General features: G+C 40.5%; 1 protein-coding gene across 1 annotated transcript in view; it reads right to left on the reverse strand.

Annotated features, from left to right (window-relative positions):
- The window catches only part of ENPP6 (ectonucleotide pyrophosphatase/phosphodiesterase 6), a 169,828-nt gene that overhangs the window by 39,122 nt on the left and 109,359 nt on the right, over positions 1–21,347 (reverse strand). Inside the window, exon 3 of the mRNA XM_003271470.3 lies at positions 3,770–3,881. Within this exon, the coding sequence (XP_003271518.1) occupies positions 3,770–3,881 (112 nt within the window). The remainder of the gene's footprint in view (positions 1–3,769; positions 3,882–21,347) is intronic.

Below are 21,347 nucleotides of genomic sequence, written 5' to 3' on the forward strand. Positions count from 1 at the left end.
CTATACACAGCCTATGGCTGTGTCCACTTTTCCTGCAGCCAAGTTGTTTCCTGACTGACACTTTTGTGAGGCTGCACAGTGAGTCTGCTATACAAGCCTGGAGGCAGTTGCCCGGCCACTGTGACTGCCCCCTGCTCTCCTCCACCCACCCCCATGAGCCATTCAAGGCTTATTTCAGCTTCAGCACCGTGCACCTTTTCCTGCCCACTGAACCACGAATATCCTGCAAATAGGACTTCCAGGAGGATGGGAGTAAGTGATGCAGATCACAAACTCTGCTTCCTTTTCAGCCAGGGTAAAGGGCCGTGTGTGTGGGGCGCTGCCTGCAGAGTGCCCATGTGTGGTGGGAGGCACACGGCTCCAGTGCCTGGGCTGCAGGCTGCAGACACACGACACCTGAGCAGGCTGCAGAACCCCAGGCCTTAGGATGGCCCCAAAGAGGACACTTGCAAAGAGGTGCGTCTGGACTCCCTGTCACTGTCTCAATTTCAGAGTGTCTTAGAGGTGTGAGCTGGCAGAGACCAGGGTGGAGGACTGAGGAGTTGACCCTGGAGTGGTTCTCAGGCACCGCGTCCCCAAGGCAGGAGGCCTCCAGAGACTGGGCCCTAAGCCGCTGTGGAAAGAGCTGGGCTCTGGCTCCACCCCTAGCTGGCTTGTGAGGTCCAAGGAGAAGTATGTAACCTTCAGAGAGCCAGTGACCTCTTTTGTAAGGTGGGCAGAGCAATGGCTACACAATACCGTGGACATGAGAACCAAGTGGGTTACTGGAAATCAAGCCCATTGACACAATACTAGCCGATGGCTGTTAAAGCACTAATTCCCTTCCCTCCTCTTTTCCCTATTCTAGAAGTTGTCCAAGTTCAAAGGTAGCATTTCACAAGGATATGTCTGGAGTCAGTAATGTGTTACGAGCACTGGAAGGCAATGCCTGGATCAAACTTGGGCGAGGGATTATCTTTCCTACCACAGGCTGACCTAGATCCTCTGCTGAATGTCCCTGAGCAGACCTCTGTGTTCAAGATCTTAACAGCCTCTCCTGCTTTCTGTCAAAGCCCATCTGTCCTGAGTTCCATTCTCTCTGCCTCTCAAGCTAATAGCAAAGTGGATTAAAAAAGACACTCTGTGAGTCTTGTAGTGACTTGGAGAAATGTGTGTGCATGTTTGGACACTCATGTATGAAAACTCCAAGTGCTCCTCAAATTATAGTTAGGAATTTGCAGTAGAGCTGAACAGAAGTCAAGAGGTGAGCTGTGGCGTTCTAGACATGCTCCTCTTTTAGGGGTCTCTGATGGACAGACCAATAATCCTACATCTTTGCTAGACACACATACCAAGAGACTTAATGATTCCTTTGAGCCACATGATTGCATGGACAAGCTACTATGGGCAAAGTGCTCTTGACTGGTCTAGACTGTTCTAGACTGGACATCTTCTTCACTCACCTCATTCCTGAAGGGCACAAAGGTTAGATTTCTTTCAAAGAAAACTGTTGACCCACAACTTTCAGGCCTTTATTCTTCTTTGTAAGAAGGTGATGAGACATGATCTAATAATAACACACAGGTTGGCTGAAGGAGGGGCTTCCTGTGTCTTCAGGGGAGGCCCAAGTCATCTCACTGTCTTCCACAGGCAGTATCATCCAGCCTATTATTATTCTTTTCTTTCTCTCATGTCAAGAGCTTCCTAGCTTTAGAGATAGTAGGTCTCCATCTTTCCACCTACTACCCAAAGGGGCTGTTTCTGGTGGCCCTGTTAACTTTGGCAATATGAAGACCCCATGAGACAATTACACTGACCTGGTTTCCATCCGACCCAGGCCTTCACTGCTTCAGGGGCATCATTCTTATTGCAGACCATGTGAATGTCAACCCATGGAGCTCAAGGCCGTCTACATAGACCACAATATAAATATGTGGAGCTGGGCAGTATGGTAATGCCAGGGCACATTAGGTGGAGGCCTAGCTGGGGACACTTACCTGGGCTTCTGGTTCTTTGTAGCCTTTTCTTCCTGGTGGAACCCAATACCTATGGTAGACACACACTCATACCCCACCACCACCACCACCACCAAAACCTTCCCCATTCCTAAATGTTCTCCAAGGTAAAGATGCATTTCCATAGCTTCTCGATAGGAAATAGAACCCAGCACTTATTCCCCGCTGCATGCTGGTGTCTCTCAGGGCAGGGAAGTCTGCTTAGACTGGCCAGCTAGTAGGCCAGCACCAACCTGGGATTCTCATGGCTGTGCGCTCTGTGCTCACCCATCTGTGAATCACCGGGCGGTACAGAGTGACAATCCATCAGCTGTTAAGATAAGATGAATGCAAAAAGGATGACATTGCCAAACAGACTGTTGGGTTATTTGGAGGTATTTGTATGGCAACTCTAATCCAAAATTTCATGTTTGGCACAGCCATGGCCTGTGGGGATGGCTGGCATTCTGGATATGTTGGAAACAGCATTGGTTAGACATGGAGCAATGTCCAAGGGCCAGCCCCACTCATCTGCTACACGTGCTGTGCTGTTCTGCTTCACTCGCACAAAACTAGACTGCAGCGTAATATCCCGGCTCGTGCTTGTGTGGTTCTCCAGCACTCATGGGCAATTATTTCTCCATTTCTGTGTATTTTAAACCTGTTTTCTCTCCGACCTGTCAATGAGAGCATGAACCTTTATGTGCCCCCACCTCCCTGGACCCTCTTGATAAGTTTCATGGAAGTGGAATCATTCTAAGAAGCGGTGAAGGCACGGTGCTGTTTTCTGCTTTCACAGCTCTGTGGGGGTGGCTGCTGCTCACCGTGGTGTCAGAGGGGCGTGGCAAGAAGAAAATTAATGATTGGTCAGCTCTGTATCTGAGGCAGTCTTAGTGACAGGCCCTTTGATATGGCTCGTGCTAGTGCTCTGTACACTGTGCCTGGGTATGTTGGTTCTCAGATATGCCCAGCTTGAAACCAGGCTTCTTTTCTTGGGGGGAAGAAGGTCCTGTCCCCAGTCTCTTTGCTCTGATTATGGCGGGTCTTCTGCCTGACGCACAGAGGACACCCATTCAGTGGCCACAGTGACCTCAAGTCCACTCCTGGAAACTCAAAAGCCCCCAGCATCTGTAACCTCTCGATTACTGATCTCTACTTAATGCAAACTCCCACTTGGACTCCCACCTTGACTTCCACTTCCAGAGATTTCTGAGACTGACTTGAGGCTTTGTCCTGAACTGTCTTGATCAGTGTCCTTGACAGACTCTTGTGTGCTATACAAGACAGCATTACTAATTCCTACGTTTTTCAAATTGTGTGTCATGGTTCCATGTGGGAGGGAAAAAACAGATTCTGTGTTCTAATATGCCCATGCATTTTGTACATTTCCAAGAAGGGGGTAGGGTAGGCAATTTTCCCAAACTTATTTGGCCACATATCCTACCTTTTTGCCAAATACTTATTAGTACCTTCAGAGACACAATTGTTCACTGAATCATGCTTAGGGAAATGATGACATTTATATTGTTTTTCCGTTGTTTAACTACATAAAAAAAGGAGGTTCAAACCCTTAGGGATTTTCCTGCTCTCAGTTCAACATTTCCAGAGATTGCCCCTGCCTGAAATCACTTGCTCACAATTACTCCCTACTAGCAGTTAGCAATCACCATGCAAGATGCTCACCAACCCTCTGGCATTATTTCACCTCCACCAAGCCCTCTTAATTCACTTTAGCATCCATGATCAGTCCTGGAAACAAGGAAGAAAATGGTGTGGCTAGAGTTTGGGACACTTACTTGAAGGAGTCAAGAGCATCGCTGACTGCATTGGCAAAATTGATATCCGTTGGGACATTTTTATATTCTAGGCAGTAGGTGGGTCTGACACCCAGAATCTCAACCTCACAGCCTGAGAAGGAAAAAGATGGCAAATAGTTACTCTCTTCAATACGCAAGGTCAAGTTACGAGCCTAGTTCAGGAAGCAAACACCATTAGTCAAAATCAAAAATAAAAATGTTGTGTATTTTTATGAACTAAAATAACTTACTGCTAATAGGTGGTGTATTTAACTGCAATTTTGCATAACTGGAGCAGAGGTTCTCAAATGTCATTCCTATGCAACACTGGCATCCCACATCAGAGACTGGCAAAAATTACACCACAACCGTCTTTCCCAATTTGAAACAAAACACAGTTAATCAATATATACAAATACTTCAATTGAAAGTTTCTTCAATAGATTTTTCATGAATCTAAGTCTTTCATGAAAACAAAGTCTTCTACTGTAGCTCTGCCTCTTCTAGAATTAAGTATTAGGTAGTATCTGATTAGTCAGAGGATTATAAAATAAATATTTTACTATCCTGTGGCATTATACAGAAGCTAACTGGACTTAGAGGTACTCTGCCAAATTGGCAAGCTAAAAATCCGTGAGTTCAAGCAATGGGGTCTGAGCTGTATCCTCGCCCGGCCCAAAACAGAGTGAAAGAATCAAACTCATTCTGATGTGAACAGACTCAGCTTTTCTGCCCCAGACTCCTGGACAAGTAGAAGTAGTTGCTCTGCCGAGGAGACACCCATCCATATTAGGGAACATAGAACAGGAGAGGGATGTGCCCATCTCGGTTTCCACTAGCTGAGTAAATATTTATTGGGCATTTACTATGACTTAGTCACTGTGTTCAGACATACCGGAAACAGGAATGGGTCTGGTAGGGTCTCCTTCCGGGAGCATCCCAGAGTTTAGTCTAGTGGGAGGGGACACAGGAAAGCAGTGTGGTATGTGAAGTCTCAAGTGAGGTGCATACTTCCTGGGTGTTGTGGGAATCAGATGAAGGGCACTGACTTCAGGCATCACTTCCTCCTGAAAGCCTTCCTCAGGTCCCAATGTTGGGCTCAGTTCTGTAGATTTAGCCATGGCAATGGGATGCAGGTGGGTTGGGAGGATGTCCCAGGCAAAGACAGCAGCTTGACCAAAGGTTCAGAGAACTTCTGAGCAATACTGTATGTGTAGAGAACTGTAAGTACTATAAAATGCCATACAATGGTGCCAGGAGACCAGATGCTGCTCTTTCTTATAGCCCAGAGAAAATGATTTCCAAAGTGAGGTAAGTATAAGTGGGCCAAAGAGGGAGCACAGGAGGAAAGGAGGAAGGAGTCTCTGTCGGGAAGCACATCAACCCCACCCCTGGGCACATCTGCCAGCTGGTTACAGCTGATTTAAAAGACGATAGGGCAGCCTCCAGAAAGCATCCCTTCATCTGGCATACTATAGCAAGACCTGGGTGCATCATGAGAGACCCTATTGCTTTCTGCTTGATATATTGGGTTCAGGGAGAGCAAGGGCCCCTACAATAACTGGGACAGAACTAGAAAAGCAGGAAGCTTCCTTTTCTGAAACGTGTTTCTTGAGAGGGAAAAATAGGCTAGGAGACCCAGAAATAAATACTGCTCATGACTTCCAGGAAAATATTCGTTAGAGTAAGAAATGTCAGTGGAATCTTGAATGACTGTATCACTTTAGATACCAGTGTTTTATCTGTTGAAAGTGATTTGTGAATTGTTATTGCTCTCTCGAAGCTATTTTTTCTGTATCCACCTTGTGCTCAGTGCCAGAAACCCCAAAGCAAATAAGATAACACCCACCCTTTAAAAGTTTAACAGTCATGTACAATGTGACCAGGTGTCTGCTTCTAGCATCGCTGACACATCTGTATGTAAATTGTAAGTGATGCAAGTATGACCATGGTTGTGCAGATAAAAGAAACGCATCCTTTTTTGGTGTTCGCACATAATATAAACCTATAAGTGTTTTTGGTATGAGCAACAATAAATATGTTTGTTAATGTTATCAAACAGATGTTCTCTTAATACTTTTATTTAAATAAAATGAATCTGGACTTAACACTGGCATAGTAATATAGTTCACCTGAGAAATTTACCCTTGCCTCAGGTTAAAGTAGAATACAAACTATTTTTTTATTATTTACATGTAAAATTCTATAGTACAGGCAGATGCAGTATGTGTCAAAGTGGAGCTGTTGTTACAGTGCTATGGAATTCTTTATTTTCAAAAACAATAATTAATTTTAACTTAACCAAACATCACGGCAGCAGCCTACTGTGGCTACCTAGGCTAAAGGTAGGATAGGAGAATCAAGAGACATTCCCCCAAAGTACACAAACTCTTCACTGAGTGCAAAGCAACAGTTTATCAAAGACTAAGGACATACATGAGAGTGGAAAGGAATCTTCCAACTTGCAGAAAGCTGTAGATAATGCTGGAGAGAAAAAGAATTCCTCAGTGACCCAGGAAGTTGACAGCATGAATTCTCTATGTAAAGCACTGGACAAATCGCAAGATTTGCTAAAGTGATCGTCCTTATCATTTCTCACCTGTGACACTAGTGGAAAAATGAATCTAACTAAATCTTCAAGAAAGCCCAGACCCAGCTCAACTACAGATTAGATTGATTTGGATGCCACCCTAGAGGAATGAAATAGGAAGAAATATGGTCTTTCTGAAGAAAATATTATTTACCATATTATCTCTATTGTTCTTTCTCACACAATGCCCAACATACAATAAAATTCATGAAACATGCTAAAAACAGTAAAGCGTGCCCCATAATTAAGAGAAAAAATAATCAACAGAATCAGATCCATAGATGGCACAACTGTCAGTGAGAAAGCTTAAACATAAAATACATTTTTAAAACAGATTATTGACTAAATCAAAATTGACAACAATATATTATGGACTTTACAACATAGGTAAAAGTAAAACATATGACAATAAGAATATAAAAAGTGCATATGTGGACAGATTGCATTATATAATAAAATTTTAAAACATATCATTTGTGAATATTATTTTAAAGTAGATGTAAATAAGTTATAGATGTGTGTTGAAATGTCTAGAATAACCATTAGGAAAAAAACACAATAAAATCTAAGATTAATAAAGAAGATATGATAGAATTCTAAAAGTACTCAATTAGTGAAAAAAAGACAGGAAAGGAGAAACAGAGGAACAAAAACAGTTAAGACAAGTAAAAAAACAGTATGAAGATGAGAGTTTTAAACTCCAAAACATCAATAATTACATAAAAAATAAATGGACTAAATATGTTATTTAAAAGGCAGAGGTGGGTCAGACTGAATAAAAAAGCAAGACCTGAGGTCAGGAGTTTGAGACTGGCCTGGCCAACAAAGTGAAACCCTGACTCTACTAAAAATATAGAATTAGCCAGGTGTAGTGCTGTGTGCCTGTATTCCCAGCTACTTGGGAGGCTGAGCCAGGAGAATCCCTTGAACCCCGGGGGTGGAAGTTGCAGTGAGCCAAGATTCTGCCATTGCACTCCAGCCTGGGAAACAAGAGTGAAACTCCGTATCAAAATAAATAAAAGAAAAATCGTTAAGCCTAAGTGATAACTATTAAGGTAGTTATGTGAAAATATTTTATGGAAGAATAACGTGTATACTTAGCATTTTTAATGTAATAATCTGGGTCTAAAGTTCCCAATTATGTCAACAAAAATTGGGAGAGAGTGCCAGGGAAGGAAGAGAAAGCATTTTCGTTGTTGATGAAGGGAAGGGATAGTCAATATATGAAGTTTCATTCTAGATATTGATTTAAAAGATTTGAATATACAGAACAGCATAGCTTTTGAGTCATCAAGGAAAAAAACATACAAAATTGATCCAATTTCAAAGAACATACAAGTGAATAAAAGGAAGCAACCAGTAAGCATTAATACTGAATGAATAAAAAAGGAGAAAACCAAATTTATTAATTTCAAAATTATTGTGAATAGATTAAACTCTACTTTTTCTTGAGGTGCAGTCTCACTTTGTCGCCCAGGCTGGAGTGCAGTGGCACGATCTCAGGTCACTGCAACTTCCACCTCCCAGGTTCAAGCAATTCTCCCACCTCAGCTTCCTGAGTAGTTGGGATTACAGGCATGTGCCACCATGCCTGGCTAATTTTTGTATTTTTAGTAGACACGAGGTTTCACCATGGGTGGCCAGGCTGGTCTCAAACTCCTGATCTCAAGTGATCTGCCTGCCTCAGCCTCTCAAAGTGCTGGAATTTCAGGCATGAGCCACCATGCCTGGGTGCTTAACCTATTTTTAAAGAATGTCAAGATGATGTAAGAAATAAAATCCAACTTTATTTACAAAATGCACATTTGAAATAAAATGACACAGAAGAATAGATATAAAAGAATGGGCAAAAAAAAAAAAACCCAAAGGTAAATTTAAAAATCAGATATGTCAATAGTATTATAGTAAGTTATGGCACTGAAAGCCTGAAGCAGCTACAAATATACATAAATAATTATGGATGTGTATGATTGTTTATATATCATAAAATCCTACACATACAAAGAAATCTTGGAAATATAAAGTGCAAAATGGCAACTTGGTGGAAAACTTTCATGACAGTTCAAGACATAAAGAATAAATACAAATCTAGAGGATTTGAATGTTGGTATCAATAGGCTGGATTCAATAGATATTGAAAAGCTTATATTATTAGCATAGAATGTGCATTATTTTCAAATATAACTGTTGAAAAAACTGATCACATTCTGGTCAAAAAGAAAATCTCAGTAACTTCCAAAAAGCAGAATTTTTGTAGGCCACAATGCATACTATCTGATCATGGGTAATAAAATTAGGAATTAGTCATGATAATTAACTACCAATAAACCTAACTGCCTATAAATTAAAAAGAAACCTTTATGTAACTTGATGTAAAGAGGAAATGAGAACTTCACTGACAGGCTAGTTATTAACAACAGTGAAAACTCTACATTTTTCAAAACTTCAAGGGATGCATTTTCATTTAGGTGAGAAGCAAATCAGGAATGCTCTCATCACCACGGTAATTTATTATTATTACTGTTATAGAACTTCTCAAACAGGAAAAAGAAATAAGAAATGAATGCTGGAAATCAGGAGGCATATAAGCGTTCCTCTATTGGAATGTTTTGAAAACTTTTTGTCTGTAATCTGTGGCAAAATGCACTGACATAGTACACAAACACCCTCCCAACATACACACACACACACACACACACACACACACCAGAAACAAAATTTCACCAAATTATAGGCAATGTACAGGAATACTTTCTTCTTCTATTCTGTGTTTTTTAAAAAACGCTTATTAGCAATCCATAAGTTGGTTTCAACTTATGGATCAAGTGAACTCCCATCCACTATGGATCAAGACCTATGTTTGAAAATACGCCTAGACATGGATTTCGGGGTCACTGTCATCCACTGAGACTCAGGTTGTTATGAAACTCAGACAACTTCTATGGTCTACATGCTTTGCCTAGCAAAGCACTGCCAGAAACATACTCTAAAAGATAAAGTTGTATATACAAGCATCTTTATTACAACGTTATTTATAAAACTGAGAAGCAATTTAAACATTTGATAATAGAGGTATGGTTAAGTCATAGCATATCCACATAATGAAGTAATATGCAGGCATTAAAATAATTATGCCATTTTATTTAGTGACATCATATTTTGAAAGAAAAAAGCTACAAAATAGTATATAACGGATGATCTCCTTTTGGAAGTATTTAAAGCAGGTTTATGTCCAAAAAAGAGTAGAAGTAAATACAACAAAATAGAAGAAAGGACACAATTTCGATGACTGGTTTGGCAGACTTTTTTTGGTTGATTGAAGTGATTCCAAACTCCCTTCTCTGTTTCTATTTTGTAGAATGTAAAGAGGAAAACTTCCTCACGTCCTCAGGTCCCCTTGTGGGTAGGAATTGTCATTTGACTTAGAAGTGGCATTGAGATTGGGTGCAGAGCTTAGGGTGGGAAGCTTTGCTTTCTCATGAAAGACAAGGTGTGCTGCTGGCCAAGCTACTCTCTTCTCCAGTTTGGGAGGTTGTGAGGGCAGGATCCCTGGGCCCGCAGCTGCTGCCTTGAAACTATAGGGCAACAAGCATGAGGATAAGCCGATGTGCTGAAATGGGCAAGGGATATAAAGAGGCTGGGTTTTGGCTGGGCGCAGTGGCTCACCCCTGTAATCCCAGCACCTTTGGGAGGCTGAGGCGGGCAGATCACGAGGTCAGGAGATCAAGACCATCCTGGCTAACATGGTGAAACCCCGTCTCCACTAAAAATACAAAAAGTTAGCCAGGCGTGGTGGCAGGTGCCTGTAGACCCAGCTACCCGGGAGGCTGAGGCAGGAGAATGGCGTGAACCTGGGAGGCGGAGCTTGCAGTGAGCCGAGGTAGCGCCACTGCACTCCAGCCTGGGGGACAGAGCCAGACTCCGTCTCAAAAAAAAAAAAAAAAAAAAGAACCTGGGTTTTAAAAATGATTAAAGACTTACATGTTAGACCTAAAACCATAAAAACCCTAGAAGAAAACCTAGGCAATACCATTCAGGACATAGGCATGGGCAAGGACTTCATGGCTAAAACACCAAAAGCAATGGCAACAAAAGCCAAAATTGACAAATGGGATCTAATTAAACTGAAGAGCTTCTGCACAGCAAAAGAAACTACCATCAGAGTGAACAGGCAACCTACAGAATGGGAGAAAATTTTCACAACCTACTCATCTGACAAAGGGCTAATATCCAGAATCTACAATGAACTCAAACAAATTTACAAGAAAAAAACAAACAACCCCATCAAAAAGTGGGCAAAGGACATGAACAGACACTTCTCAAAAGAAGACATTTATGCAGCCAAAAAACACATGAAAAAATGCTCATCATCACTGGCCATCAGAGAAATGCAAATCAAAACCACAATGAGATACCATCTCACACCAGTTAGAACGGCGATCATTAAAAAGTCAGGAAACAACAGGTGCTGGAGAGGATGTGGAGAAATAGGAACACTTTTACACTGTTGGTGGGACTGTAAACTAGTTCAACCATTGTGGAAGTCAGTGTGGCGATTCCTCAGGGATCTAGCACTAGAAATACCATTTGACCCAGCCATCCCATTACTGGGTATATACCCAAAGGACTATAAATCATGCTGCTATAAAGACACATGCACACATATGTTTATTGCGGCACTATTCACAATAGCAAAGAGTTGGAACCCACCCAAATGTCCAACAACGATAGACTGGATTAAGAAAATGTGGCACATATACACCATGGAATACTATGCAGCCATAAAAAAGGATGAGTTCCTGTCCTTTGTAGGGACATGGATGAAACTGGAAACCATCATTCTCAGCAAACTATCGCAAGGACAAAAAACCAAACACCGTGTGTTCTCACTCATAGGTGGGAATTGAACAATGAAAACACACGGACACAGGAAGGGGAACATCACACTCCGGTGACTGTTGTTGGGTGGGGGGACACACAGAGACACACAGAAATGATATATAATCTGGGGACCCCTCCACCAGTCAAGTTGACACGTAAAAATAACATCACAGTGGGTATGACGAGTTCTCACGTTGTAGTTTTATTTTGCTTTTCTTTTTCTGCTAACAAGGCTGAATGTCTTTATATATGTTTATTGACCATTGTGATACCCAATTATGTAAAGTGTCAGCTCAAATCTCTTCCATATTTTTCTATTGAGTTGAATATTTCTTTTTCATTTATAGGAATTCTGCATATATTCCAGATATCAACTTGTTGTTTGTTTTATTACCTCATACTTTGTAATTATTTTTGCCCTTCCTAATAATGTCTTTTCATAAAGAGAAGCTTCTAATTTTGAGGACTACTTCATCAGTCATTTCTCTATATTGTTGGTGCTTTCTTTTCCTGCTTAAGAAATATTTTTCTTATCCAAAGTCATGAAGATATCCACCTATGTTTTCTTTCTTCAGATCCAAATTTTTCTAAACATAGAAGCCTTATGTTTTCCATTTTACATTTAGATCTACAATCCATCAGGAATTTCCTAGAATTAATTTTCATATATGGTATTAGATAGGAGTCAGAAGATGTGTATATATATAAATATATATTTATATATATATACACACACATATATAGGAGTCAGAAGATGTATACATATACACATATATACATATATATACACACATATATATATATAAAATCTCCAATTGATCTATCATAATTTTTTGGAGACTATCTTTTATAGTGACACTTTGCGGCAGTGTCACTGTCATAAATCAGATATTGGATCATATGTTTATGGGTTTATTTCAGGAATTTCTGACCTTTACCCTTAGTCTATTTAACTATTCTTGCAGAAATACAATTTGTCTTACTTTTTGTAGTTTAAAATAGGTCTGTATCTATTAATGGAGTAAATCTTCCTGTTTTGTTCATCTGACTCTAAATAGTTTCAGCTATTCTTGAGTCTTTGCATTTCATATAAATTTTAGAATCAACCTGTCAGTTCACACACACACACACACACACACCCCTGAGATTTTGATTGGGATCACAGTGAATCTGTAGATCCATTCTGAGAAAACTGATAAAATATTAAGACTACCGATTTATAAACATAATATATTTTTCCAGTTATTTAGGTCTTTTTACATTTCTCTAAATGCTTTTTGATATTAAGTTCTTGAGCCATTTTTGTTATATTTATTCTTACATCTTTCATGTATTTGAATTTACTATAAATGGTATCGACCTTTTAATTTTTTCTCAGTTTTTAGCTGATACCAATACAATAATTTTTAAATTTTGAATTTGTATCAAAATGCCTCTTATTAATTCTAAAAGTGAATTCTTTGGGGTTTTTCCAAAACAGTCATCTGTGAATAATGACAGTTTTTTGCCTTTTTAATTGTTTTACTTTTATCCCTGTCATCTTCCTCTGCTCCCCTGAAGGACCCTCCAGTACAAAGCTAAATAGAAGTCATGCTAGGAGGCACCCTTACCACAGTCCCGAACGCATTTCTCCATACATTATGATGTTTGCTGTCTTTTTTTTTTTTTTTTTGTAGATATCCTTTATCACACTAAGGGAGCAGTGTACTAATTACCCAACTTCATTTTAATAAATCTTAGTTTAGGATTGCATCAATTGCTTTTCATGTGTCTACTGAAATGACTCAATGATTTTCTCTTTCATTCTATTACTGTTGTAAATGATATTGATTGATTTTTTTTTTTTTTTTTTTTGAGATGGAGCCTCACTCTGTCACCCAGGCTGGAGTGATTTTTAAATGTTAAACCTGGGTTTTCCTTTTATAAACCCAATTGGTTGACATATATTATTCTATTGATGTATTGATAGATTCAGGATGCAAATACTTTGTTTCTAATTTTTCTATCTATGTTCATGAAAAAGGTTGTCTTGTAATTTTACTTTCTTTTAATGTTTGTCACATTTTTCTATCAAGATTACACTAACCTCATTATGGAAGTGATTTATCTTTTTTTTTTTTTTTTTTAGAGCTGGTATCTCACTATGTTGGCCAGGCCAGCCTTGAATTCCTGAACTCTGGGGATCTTCTTGCCTCAGCCTCCCAAGTAGCTGGGATTACAAGTATGTGCCACCATGCCTGGCTCGATTTATCTTTATGCATTCTCTGGAAGAATTTCTGTAAGACTGTTATTATTTTTTCCTTAAATGTTTGAAAACTTCACTAGGGGAGGTGTCTAATACTGGGTTATTATTTTAGGAATGGTTTTTAAAGATTTAATTTAAAAACAGATATAGAAGTATTCCAATTTTCTATTTCTTTTCTTCTGTTTTGGTGATGTTTCCCCTAGAAATCTGTCTGTTTCATCTGTGCTTTCAAATACACTGGTGTAACATTTTCACACTGTATTACTGGCTTTTTACGGTCTGCAGGTTCTCTGTTGATGTCCCTTTTTTCATTTTATTATTGGCTATTTGTGTCTTCTCTCTTTATTTCTTTATAAGCCTTGTCAAGTTTTCATCCATTTTAATAGTTTTTTTTTCCGAAAACAAATGTGGCTTTGTCAGTTTTCTTTGTTGTATGTTTATTTTCTATTTTATTCATTTCTGCTCATCACGATTTTCTTCTTTATATTTGGGGATAATTAAATTTGCCTTGAATTGGAGACAAATCGTTACTTTTGGCCTTCTTAGCTAATGCATCTTATATGCCTGTTAATTTCCTTTTAAGGAGGACTTTAGCTGCATTCGTCTTATGCCACTACATCATAAGTAGCATTTTTACTATCCTTCAGCTCAAGATTTTTCTAAGTTTTCACAATTACTTCTTTGAATCAGGAGTTATTTAGAGGTCTGGTTATTTTCCAAATGTATGAGGATTTAAAGTTTTATTTTTATTATTGATTATTGTTTAATTACATGACAGTCAAAGGACACATTCTGATGATTTCAGACCCTTTCAATTTGTTGAGAAAGGTTTTATGGCTAACATATGGCCATTTTTGATAAATGTTTCATGTATACTTGAAAATAATGTTTATTCAGCAGCTAGGTGCAGAGTTCTAGTAAATTCAATTAGGTAAAAATGTTAATTATGTTATGTAAATTTTCTGTATCTTTCTAACTTTTTGCTCTCTTATTCTATCAGTTATTGATAAAGATGTGTTTAAATCCACTATTACTGTGAATTTACCTGTTTCTCCTTTTAGTGCTTCCCATTTTTGACTTATTTATGTTGAGAGTGTGTAATTAGGAACATTACAATTTAGAACTGTTGCATCTTCTTAGCAGATAAAAATTGATATCAACATGAAATGTCCTTAACTTAAAAACATTCTAGGCTTAGAGTCTACATTGCCTAATGTTATTATAGCTGCACCAGCTCTCTTAGTGTTTTGTGCAGTGTGTCTTCTAAAAATGCTATTACTTTCAACTTTCTACATACTTATATTTACTGTATGTCTTTATAAGTAGCCTATATTAGTTTTTGGTTTTATCCAGTCCGATGATAGTCATTTTTAAAGTAAATTTCTATCAAAATTTAACATTGATGCAAAAGAGTGAATAATTCATAAGGGTACTGTTCAGTGAATTGTTAAAAGGTGAAGGCAGCTGTGTACTGAGTACCCGTGTCAGAAAACAGAACATGGCCATCACGCGTGGGCACCTTTTCATGCTCCCTTCTCATCACTGTTCACCCAAGGGTGAATACTGTTCTAACACTGTACATTAGCTTCACCTGTTTTGAATTTGATGTAAATGGAACACGATATAAATTCTGATTCATTAAAATATTTAACAAAATATTAGTAAAAAAATTAAAATTTACATTTAATGTATTTTCTGATATTTTGGTGTTTAAATCAGCCAATTAACTACATTTCGTATCCATCACACATTTGATAGTTTTTCTCTCCTTCTTTAATTTCTTTTGAATAAAGTACACATTATGATTATTGTGCCATTTCCCTTCCTCTATTAGTTTGCTACTTTTATACTTTGATTAACCTCTTCCTTGCAAAGGGTCCCAGAAATGATAAAAATGGAAGTATTAGTCTATCAAAGTCTATTAAATTTTATATAAATATAAAATTTATATTAAAATATAAATTTTCGTTCCACAACTTCCCAGAAAATGCAAGAATATTCAAACACTTTAACTCTGAAATTTACATTTCTCCCATCTTCTGTGCTTCTATTGTCATGTGTTTTAACTCTCTACAGGATTTTAATCCAAAAAAGGGATTTTTAGTATTATTATTTATTTAAGTTTACCTACACGCTCACCCTTTCTATTACTCTTCATTTCCTCCTCCATCTCTGTGCTTCCATCTGTGATCATTTTCCTTCTGTCTAAAGAAGTTAATATTTCCTTTTCTCTAGCTGGCAATAAGTTCTCTCAGTTTGCTATCTCTATGTTTACTATGGTTGCTATCTCACTTTACTATGCTATCATTTTTGAAGGATATTTTCACTTGATATAGAATTTTAGGTTGATCACTGTTTTCTCATATCATTCTGAGGATCTCATTCCATTGTCTCCTTGGATTCCAATGTTTTGTTGGAAAGTCAGCTGTCAGCCTTATTATTGCCCTACTGAAAAATTTTCTCTGGCTTCTTTTAAGATTTTCTCATTGTCTTTGGTTTTCACCAGTTCTGAAATCCATGATGCTCTTTCCTGTTTCACAGCACTTCTTGAATGTATGGTTTGGTATTTCTTGTCAGTTTGGGGAAATCCTCAATTATTATTACTCAAATATTATTTCTGCCCCATTTTCCCTCTCTGCTGTGACCCCTTCACTATGTCCTGCATGTCTCTTACATTCTTTTCTGCCTTGTTCATCCTTTTGCCTCTTCGCATTGAGGCTGGATAGCTCTGTCTTTATTTCTAGAGTTCCGTTTGTAAAAAAGATTTTAATTTACTACTGCAGGTCTCCATTTTGTGATTTAGCCTTTTATCATAGTTCTTTTTTTTTTTTTTTTTTCTTTTTTGAGATGGAGTCTTGCTCTGTCACCCAGGCTGGAGTGCAGTGGCGCGATCTTGGCTCACTACAACCTCCCCTCCCAGGTTCAAGCAATTCTCCTGTGTCAGCCTCCTGAGTAGCTGGGACTACAGGCACCCGCCACCACACTTGGTTAATTTTTATATTTTTAATAGAGACGGAGTTTCGCCGTGTTGGCCAGGCTGATCTCAAACACCTTACCTCAAGCAATCCACTTGCCTCAGCCTCCCAGAGTGACATGAGCCACTGCAGCTGGCCTATAGTGGTTTTGGGTCTATTCTGCTTTTTTTCTCTCTCTTGGTTTTTCAGTCAGGCCTTGTTTTCTTATATTCCGTTTTTTTTTTTAATTGAATACTACATATTATAAACATAAAATTGTAAATACCACTTAACAGGATATGTAGTCATCTTCTAGCAAGCACACAGTTTTGCTCATGGTGAGGATTTAGCTAGGAGCAGACTACCTTAACCCAGAGTGGATTGTCAAGGATTAAGATGATTTGAAGCTCAGCTGTGTCTTTATGCAGGCTTCCCCTTGTCTATTTCTAGCTTATTCTTACTGCTAGGGTGTTGCTTTTTATTGTTCCAGCTGAAAGTCTGGGATGTTTACTAGATTTCTTTCCCTTGGTGGGTGGGCCCTGAACTCCAATTTTTGTCCTTTCCCCTATCCAATAGTGCTGCCATGTCTCTTGACCTCTCAACTGCTGCTTTTGTGATCAGCATTTGACTGAAGGAGAGATGGGGCACCACTGCTGGATGCACCTCTTTCTCCAGGTCTTGGCATGTCTCTGGTCCATCACATGCACACATGCATGCAGGCCAGCAGCTTTTCTAGTTGTTCCTGGAGAGATACGTTGTTTCAAAACAACTTAGCTGGGCATTGTACCAACTAGAACCCCACATTTCAATAAATAATTTTTAAACATAAAAGGTTACAATTTTAGAAATTATCTTTACATTTTATTAGAAATGCATGTCTTAATGAAAGAAATAGGTGTGCTTTAAAAAATTAATTTGTATATTCATGGTTAAATATGACTGATTTCTAGAATGAGACAAGTTCAGAATCAATGATATTTCTAGTCATTAAATGTAAGTGCTGAGAAAGCTGTTCACATAAATAAATATATAGAAATAGAAGGAGTTTTTTGTACCAATGTCATTTAATTCTTTGAACTGCTTCTTTGAATGCCAAAATCACACAGTGGTCTATCATCATGCATTTGAAAACAATATTTCAGCTGACAACTCAATTAAGTTTTTCTTAAATAATTTAAAAGCAAGCACTGGAAATATCTTTTAAGTTTTGTTATTTTGTTACTGGATTCACTCACTTACCAACATTTACATCAATATTTTGAACCATCTGTCTCTGTCTGGTGCCAAAGGCATTTATATACCATGGCAATGCACCTTAGGAATATTCTTGATGGGCGAGAGGTATCTTTTTCTTACATAAAACAGGAAAGAACATTTTTTAGTCAGGATGACTTTAGCAATACGTATGGACATTGAGGATCTTAGAATTGGTTTCTTTAAAACTAATCTTGCTCTTGGAAATCCCTGGGAATTAAGTCTGAAGACTCCTGACTAAGAAACTAGGCAGCAGTAGCTGTACTCTATGGGAACTGAAATGCCCTGGAAGCAAATGGGCCCGAAGTGATGTTGACAGTTGGAGGTAAGAGGTGAGATCTGTCTGACAGTGGCATAAGTTATTCTCTTCAAGGTTATCCCCCAACTAAAGCTCTATGTGCACAGCAGAGAGAGGAAGAAACTTCGAAGCCAGGGCCAATAGGACATCCTAATTATGATCTACTAAGATGATTACAGACTCAGATAATGGGGTGAGAAGGTCCTATCTCCACCCATCAGAGGTGCTCTGAATGCAAGTCCTGCAGACACTGTTTATTTGGGTGGAAGTCATGTGTCTCTGAGAAGGGATGGGACTACCACCCAAGTGGATGGAGACTGGACAGGTGCAATCCTTCTGCTCTATCTCTGCAGAATGGTCTCTCCGTGGTGGAATCCCAAAAGGGAAAACATCTGCCCTTACCTCTAATGTTAAAACCCAGAGTGAATAAATGACTGGCAAAGGCAACAGCCAGCAATAAATGACAACGGCAATGAAACGGCAGTTTCAGATTCAGCAAAGTTTTAGAGGGAGCAAAGTTAATTATTCCGAGGTGAATTTGCGTGGGAGCCTTGTTTTGTTTTCTCTGGTCTTTATCTGATGGAAATCAGACTGGAGGGGGAGTGTTGTGTGAATCCCAGGAGGCAGCTGTCTAATCAGGAGTCTGCAGGCCCCTCTCCTGTATCTCCCACAGGCTCAATCTGTGAAGTGGGCGAGCAGTGCTCAACCTCGCAGGCTGCTGCCTCCAGGCCCTTTTCATGGCTCCACAGGGAGCATGGAATCTGGTCAGCTGAGATCCTGCAAGTCCCCGCAACACAACTGAGGAAAGCAGGGCTTTCTGAATCTCTGCCTCAGGGATCTGTGGGGAAGGCGGCAACAAGGGCGATGGGCTGCCTTTTGCAATTTCAAACATTAATCAGGGACTTGGGGTAAGATTTTGGTTTCATGACAACTTTGAGGGCATGGTTTAGCTTTATTCTGTCTTGTTTCCTCATCATTCCCAGGGAACATTGCAGGGAAATGCCCTTAATTAGGGCTCATTTTTTAGGACCCACTCTTATCTCTGTCTAGAGTCTGCCCTCTTGCTGGGTATTCCCATCTCGGGCAGTCTTCTTCTACAACCTAATAAATACATCCTGATTGGAAAATAGAGCATCAGTGAGAACTTAAAGGACAACCAATGACAGCCATCACTAAGCCCACGGGCTTTTGTGCAAAATAGTAATAATAATGATGATGATGATAAGGTATTTCTTCTTCAAAACATATAACTTCCACCCATTAGAAAATTATTTTGATATACTTATTTTTTTCATAACACTTTATTGGCTTGGACCAAAAATTGTCAACACATATGCAAATCTGTAACGTCTACAATATGGATGATGCCCCCCATAGATGTGGCATTCTGTGCAATTAACAGCTTTCACAGCTGTACCTGCCATCGTACCTCAAACCCCTTCATCTACAGCTGAGAAAACAGAGGCCTCCTATGGGAGAAGTGAATGTCCCAAGGTCTCCCGGCCTGCCAGCTATAGGGTCTAGCTCTGGTACTTTCCACTGTGCGCACTGCCTTCCTGAAGGAGACTCGCTTCCTGGCAACTCTCTCCAAGGACCACCGAGTTGAGCCCATAAAAATTACATTTCTCCAAACTTCCTAGAGCCTAGGTTTCCCCTTCCAAGTGTAGCTCCTGCTGCCTGCCAACTTTGACACATCTTGTAACAATAACCCCTGTGCACTGCATTTTATGTGATGTGAGACAGGTGTGCAACTGTTGAATACATGTCTCAAGAGAGCTTATTAAAACAGCTAAGCCAATTAACTCTCTTAGAAGCACGCAACCTTTTCCAGGAAAATACATCTGAGGCACAGAGGCTTGTGGGAACAAGTCCTTGGGGGAAAGCATGGCCTTTGATCTCAGTGACACTTTTCCTGGGGTTGGCCTTGCCCACGGGGCTGGGGGACCTTTGGCGGTGGCTCCTTTCTGATGCAGGGAGGAAGGGGGTGGGCTAGCCTGAGCGCAGGGTGACCCTGCAGACTGACCTTGTGTGCAGGGGTGAGAGCAAGCTGAGGAAGACAAATTAGATGAGAACCAACTCATCCATTAGCGCTGACTCTGAAAACTCAACTGAGAATGACCCACTGGGCACAGAAAGTGACTAATAGGAAACCAAGATGAGAGGGAACGTGTGCTGTACCCAGGCTGAGTCTCAGCTTCAGGGAGGCAGGTGGTGAAACTACAGCCAGGCGTAATGAGGCCAAAGGCCGCGCTTTCATCTCTCTATCTTCTGGTTTCCTTTAGATCAGGAAAAATCCCTGGCCTAGGGTCAGGGACTGCACGTCTTCCGAGTGGGACCAGGTGAGAGGAATGAATGACCACGGCTGGAATTACGACCCCTACAGGCCACCCGACGTAAGCGATCCACAGGGTCTTTGTGTCTGAGGCACGTGCCTCATGACCTTCTCAGTCTTGAAAGGATTACAGTGACCGCATGCTTCCCACAAAGGAAGCCCTCTTGACTGTCTCACCACACGGTTTTCCTGACCAAAGCCTCCTTCTCCGAGGAGCTGGTTTCCTCGCATTTGGATCACAGCAGACTGGACCTACCGGGCATGCAACATGCTGCCAAGTCCTTTAATGCAGAGCTCATCAGGGTTGCTGAACCTCTTGCCCCTGTCTAGGAATTCCTTCCTCACCCCTCCCGTTTGAGCCTCTGATTCCCAAGTCTTCCAAATGGCCTTATCCCCCATGTCTACCGGGGTCTCGTGGTCTCCCAGGCTTCTCAGGTGGTTCGGAGCCACTCATAGGAAGAGCTGAGGCGAGGAGGGAGCAGTGCCTGTGGGCCCTGCAAAGCCTCTTCTCTGCAGTTTCTGGGCAGCAGCCCGGCACCAGCTCTCCTAGACTAGCCAGTCCTGTGGCCTTGTCAATGAGCTCCGCCTCTGCCTCAGTCCTGTGGGTGAGCCCTGAGACAGGACACGATCAGGCTCTGTCCTCCTCCCCTTCTCCATGGACCTGGTGGCCTCTCCTGCTGTGCGTCCCTTTTCCTGGGAGCCCCGCTTCCTGTCATTCATTGGCCCTCATGGCCGATCCCAGAATTCTCTGGGCAATCTGAAACAGGGCTCTTGCTGCCCTCTGCACCTCTGCAGCCCAGTGCAGGGTCTGCGGAGAGGGGGAGGGAAGAGCAGAGAGAGGCTAAGGGATTTCTGCGCGCCTCGCAGTGAGTGAGTGGCTGCACGGATCTGGAATCCATGTTCTGGCTTTTTAAAAAAAATCTTCTGCCCTGAAGTTCCTCAAGTGCTCCAGTGAAGTGCTGGAAACACTGTAGCCGAACAGGAGGCACAGGCAGGTAGGGGGCGCAGCTGTCTGCACACAAAG

The sequence above is a fragment of the Nomascus leucogenys genome, chromosome 7b (genome assembly GCF_006542625.1).
Source record: "Nomascus leucogenys isolate Asia chromosome 7b, Asia_NLE_v1, whole genome shotgun sequence".
NCBI classification, from domain to species: domain Eukaryota; kingdom Metazoa; phylum Chordata; class Mammalia; order Primates; family Hylobatidae; genus Nomascus; species Nomascus leucogenys.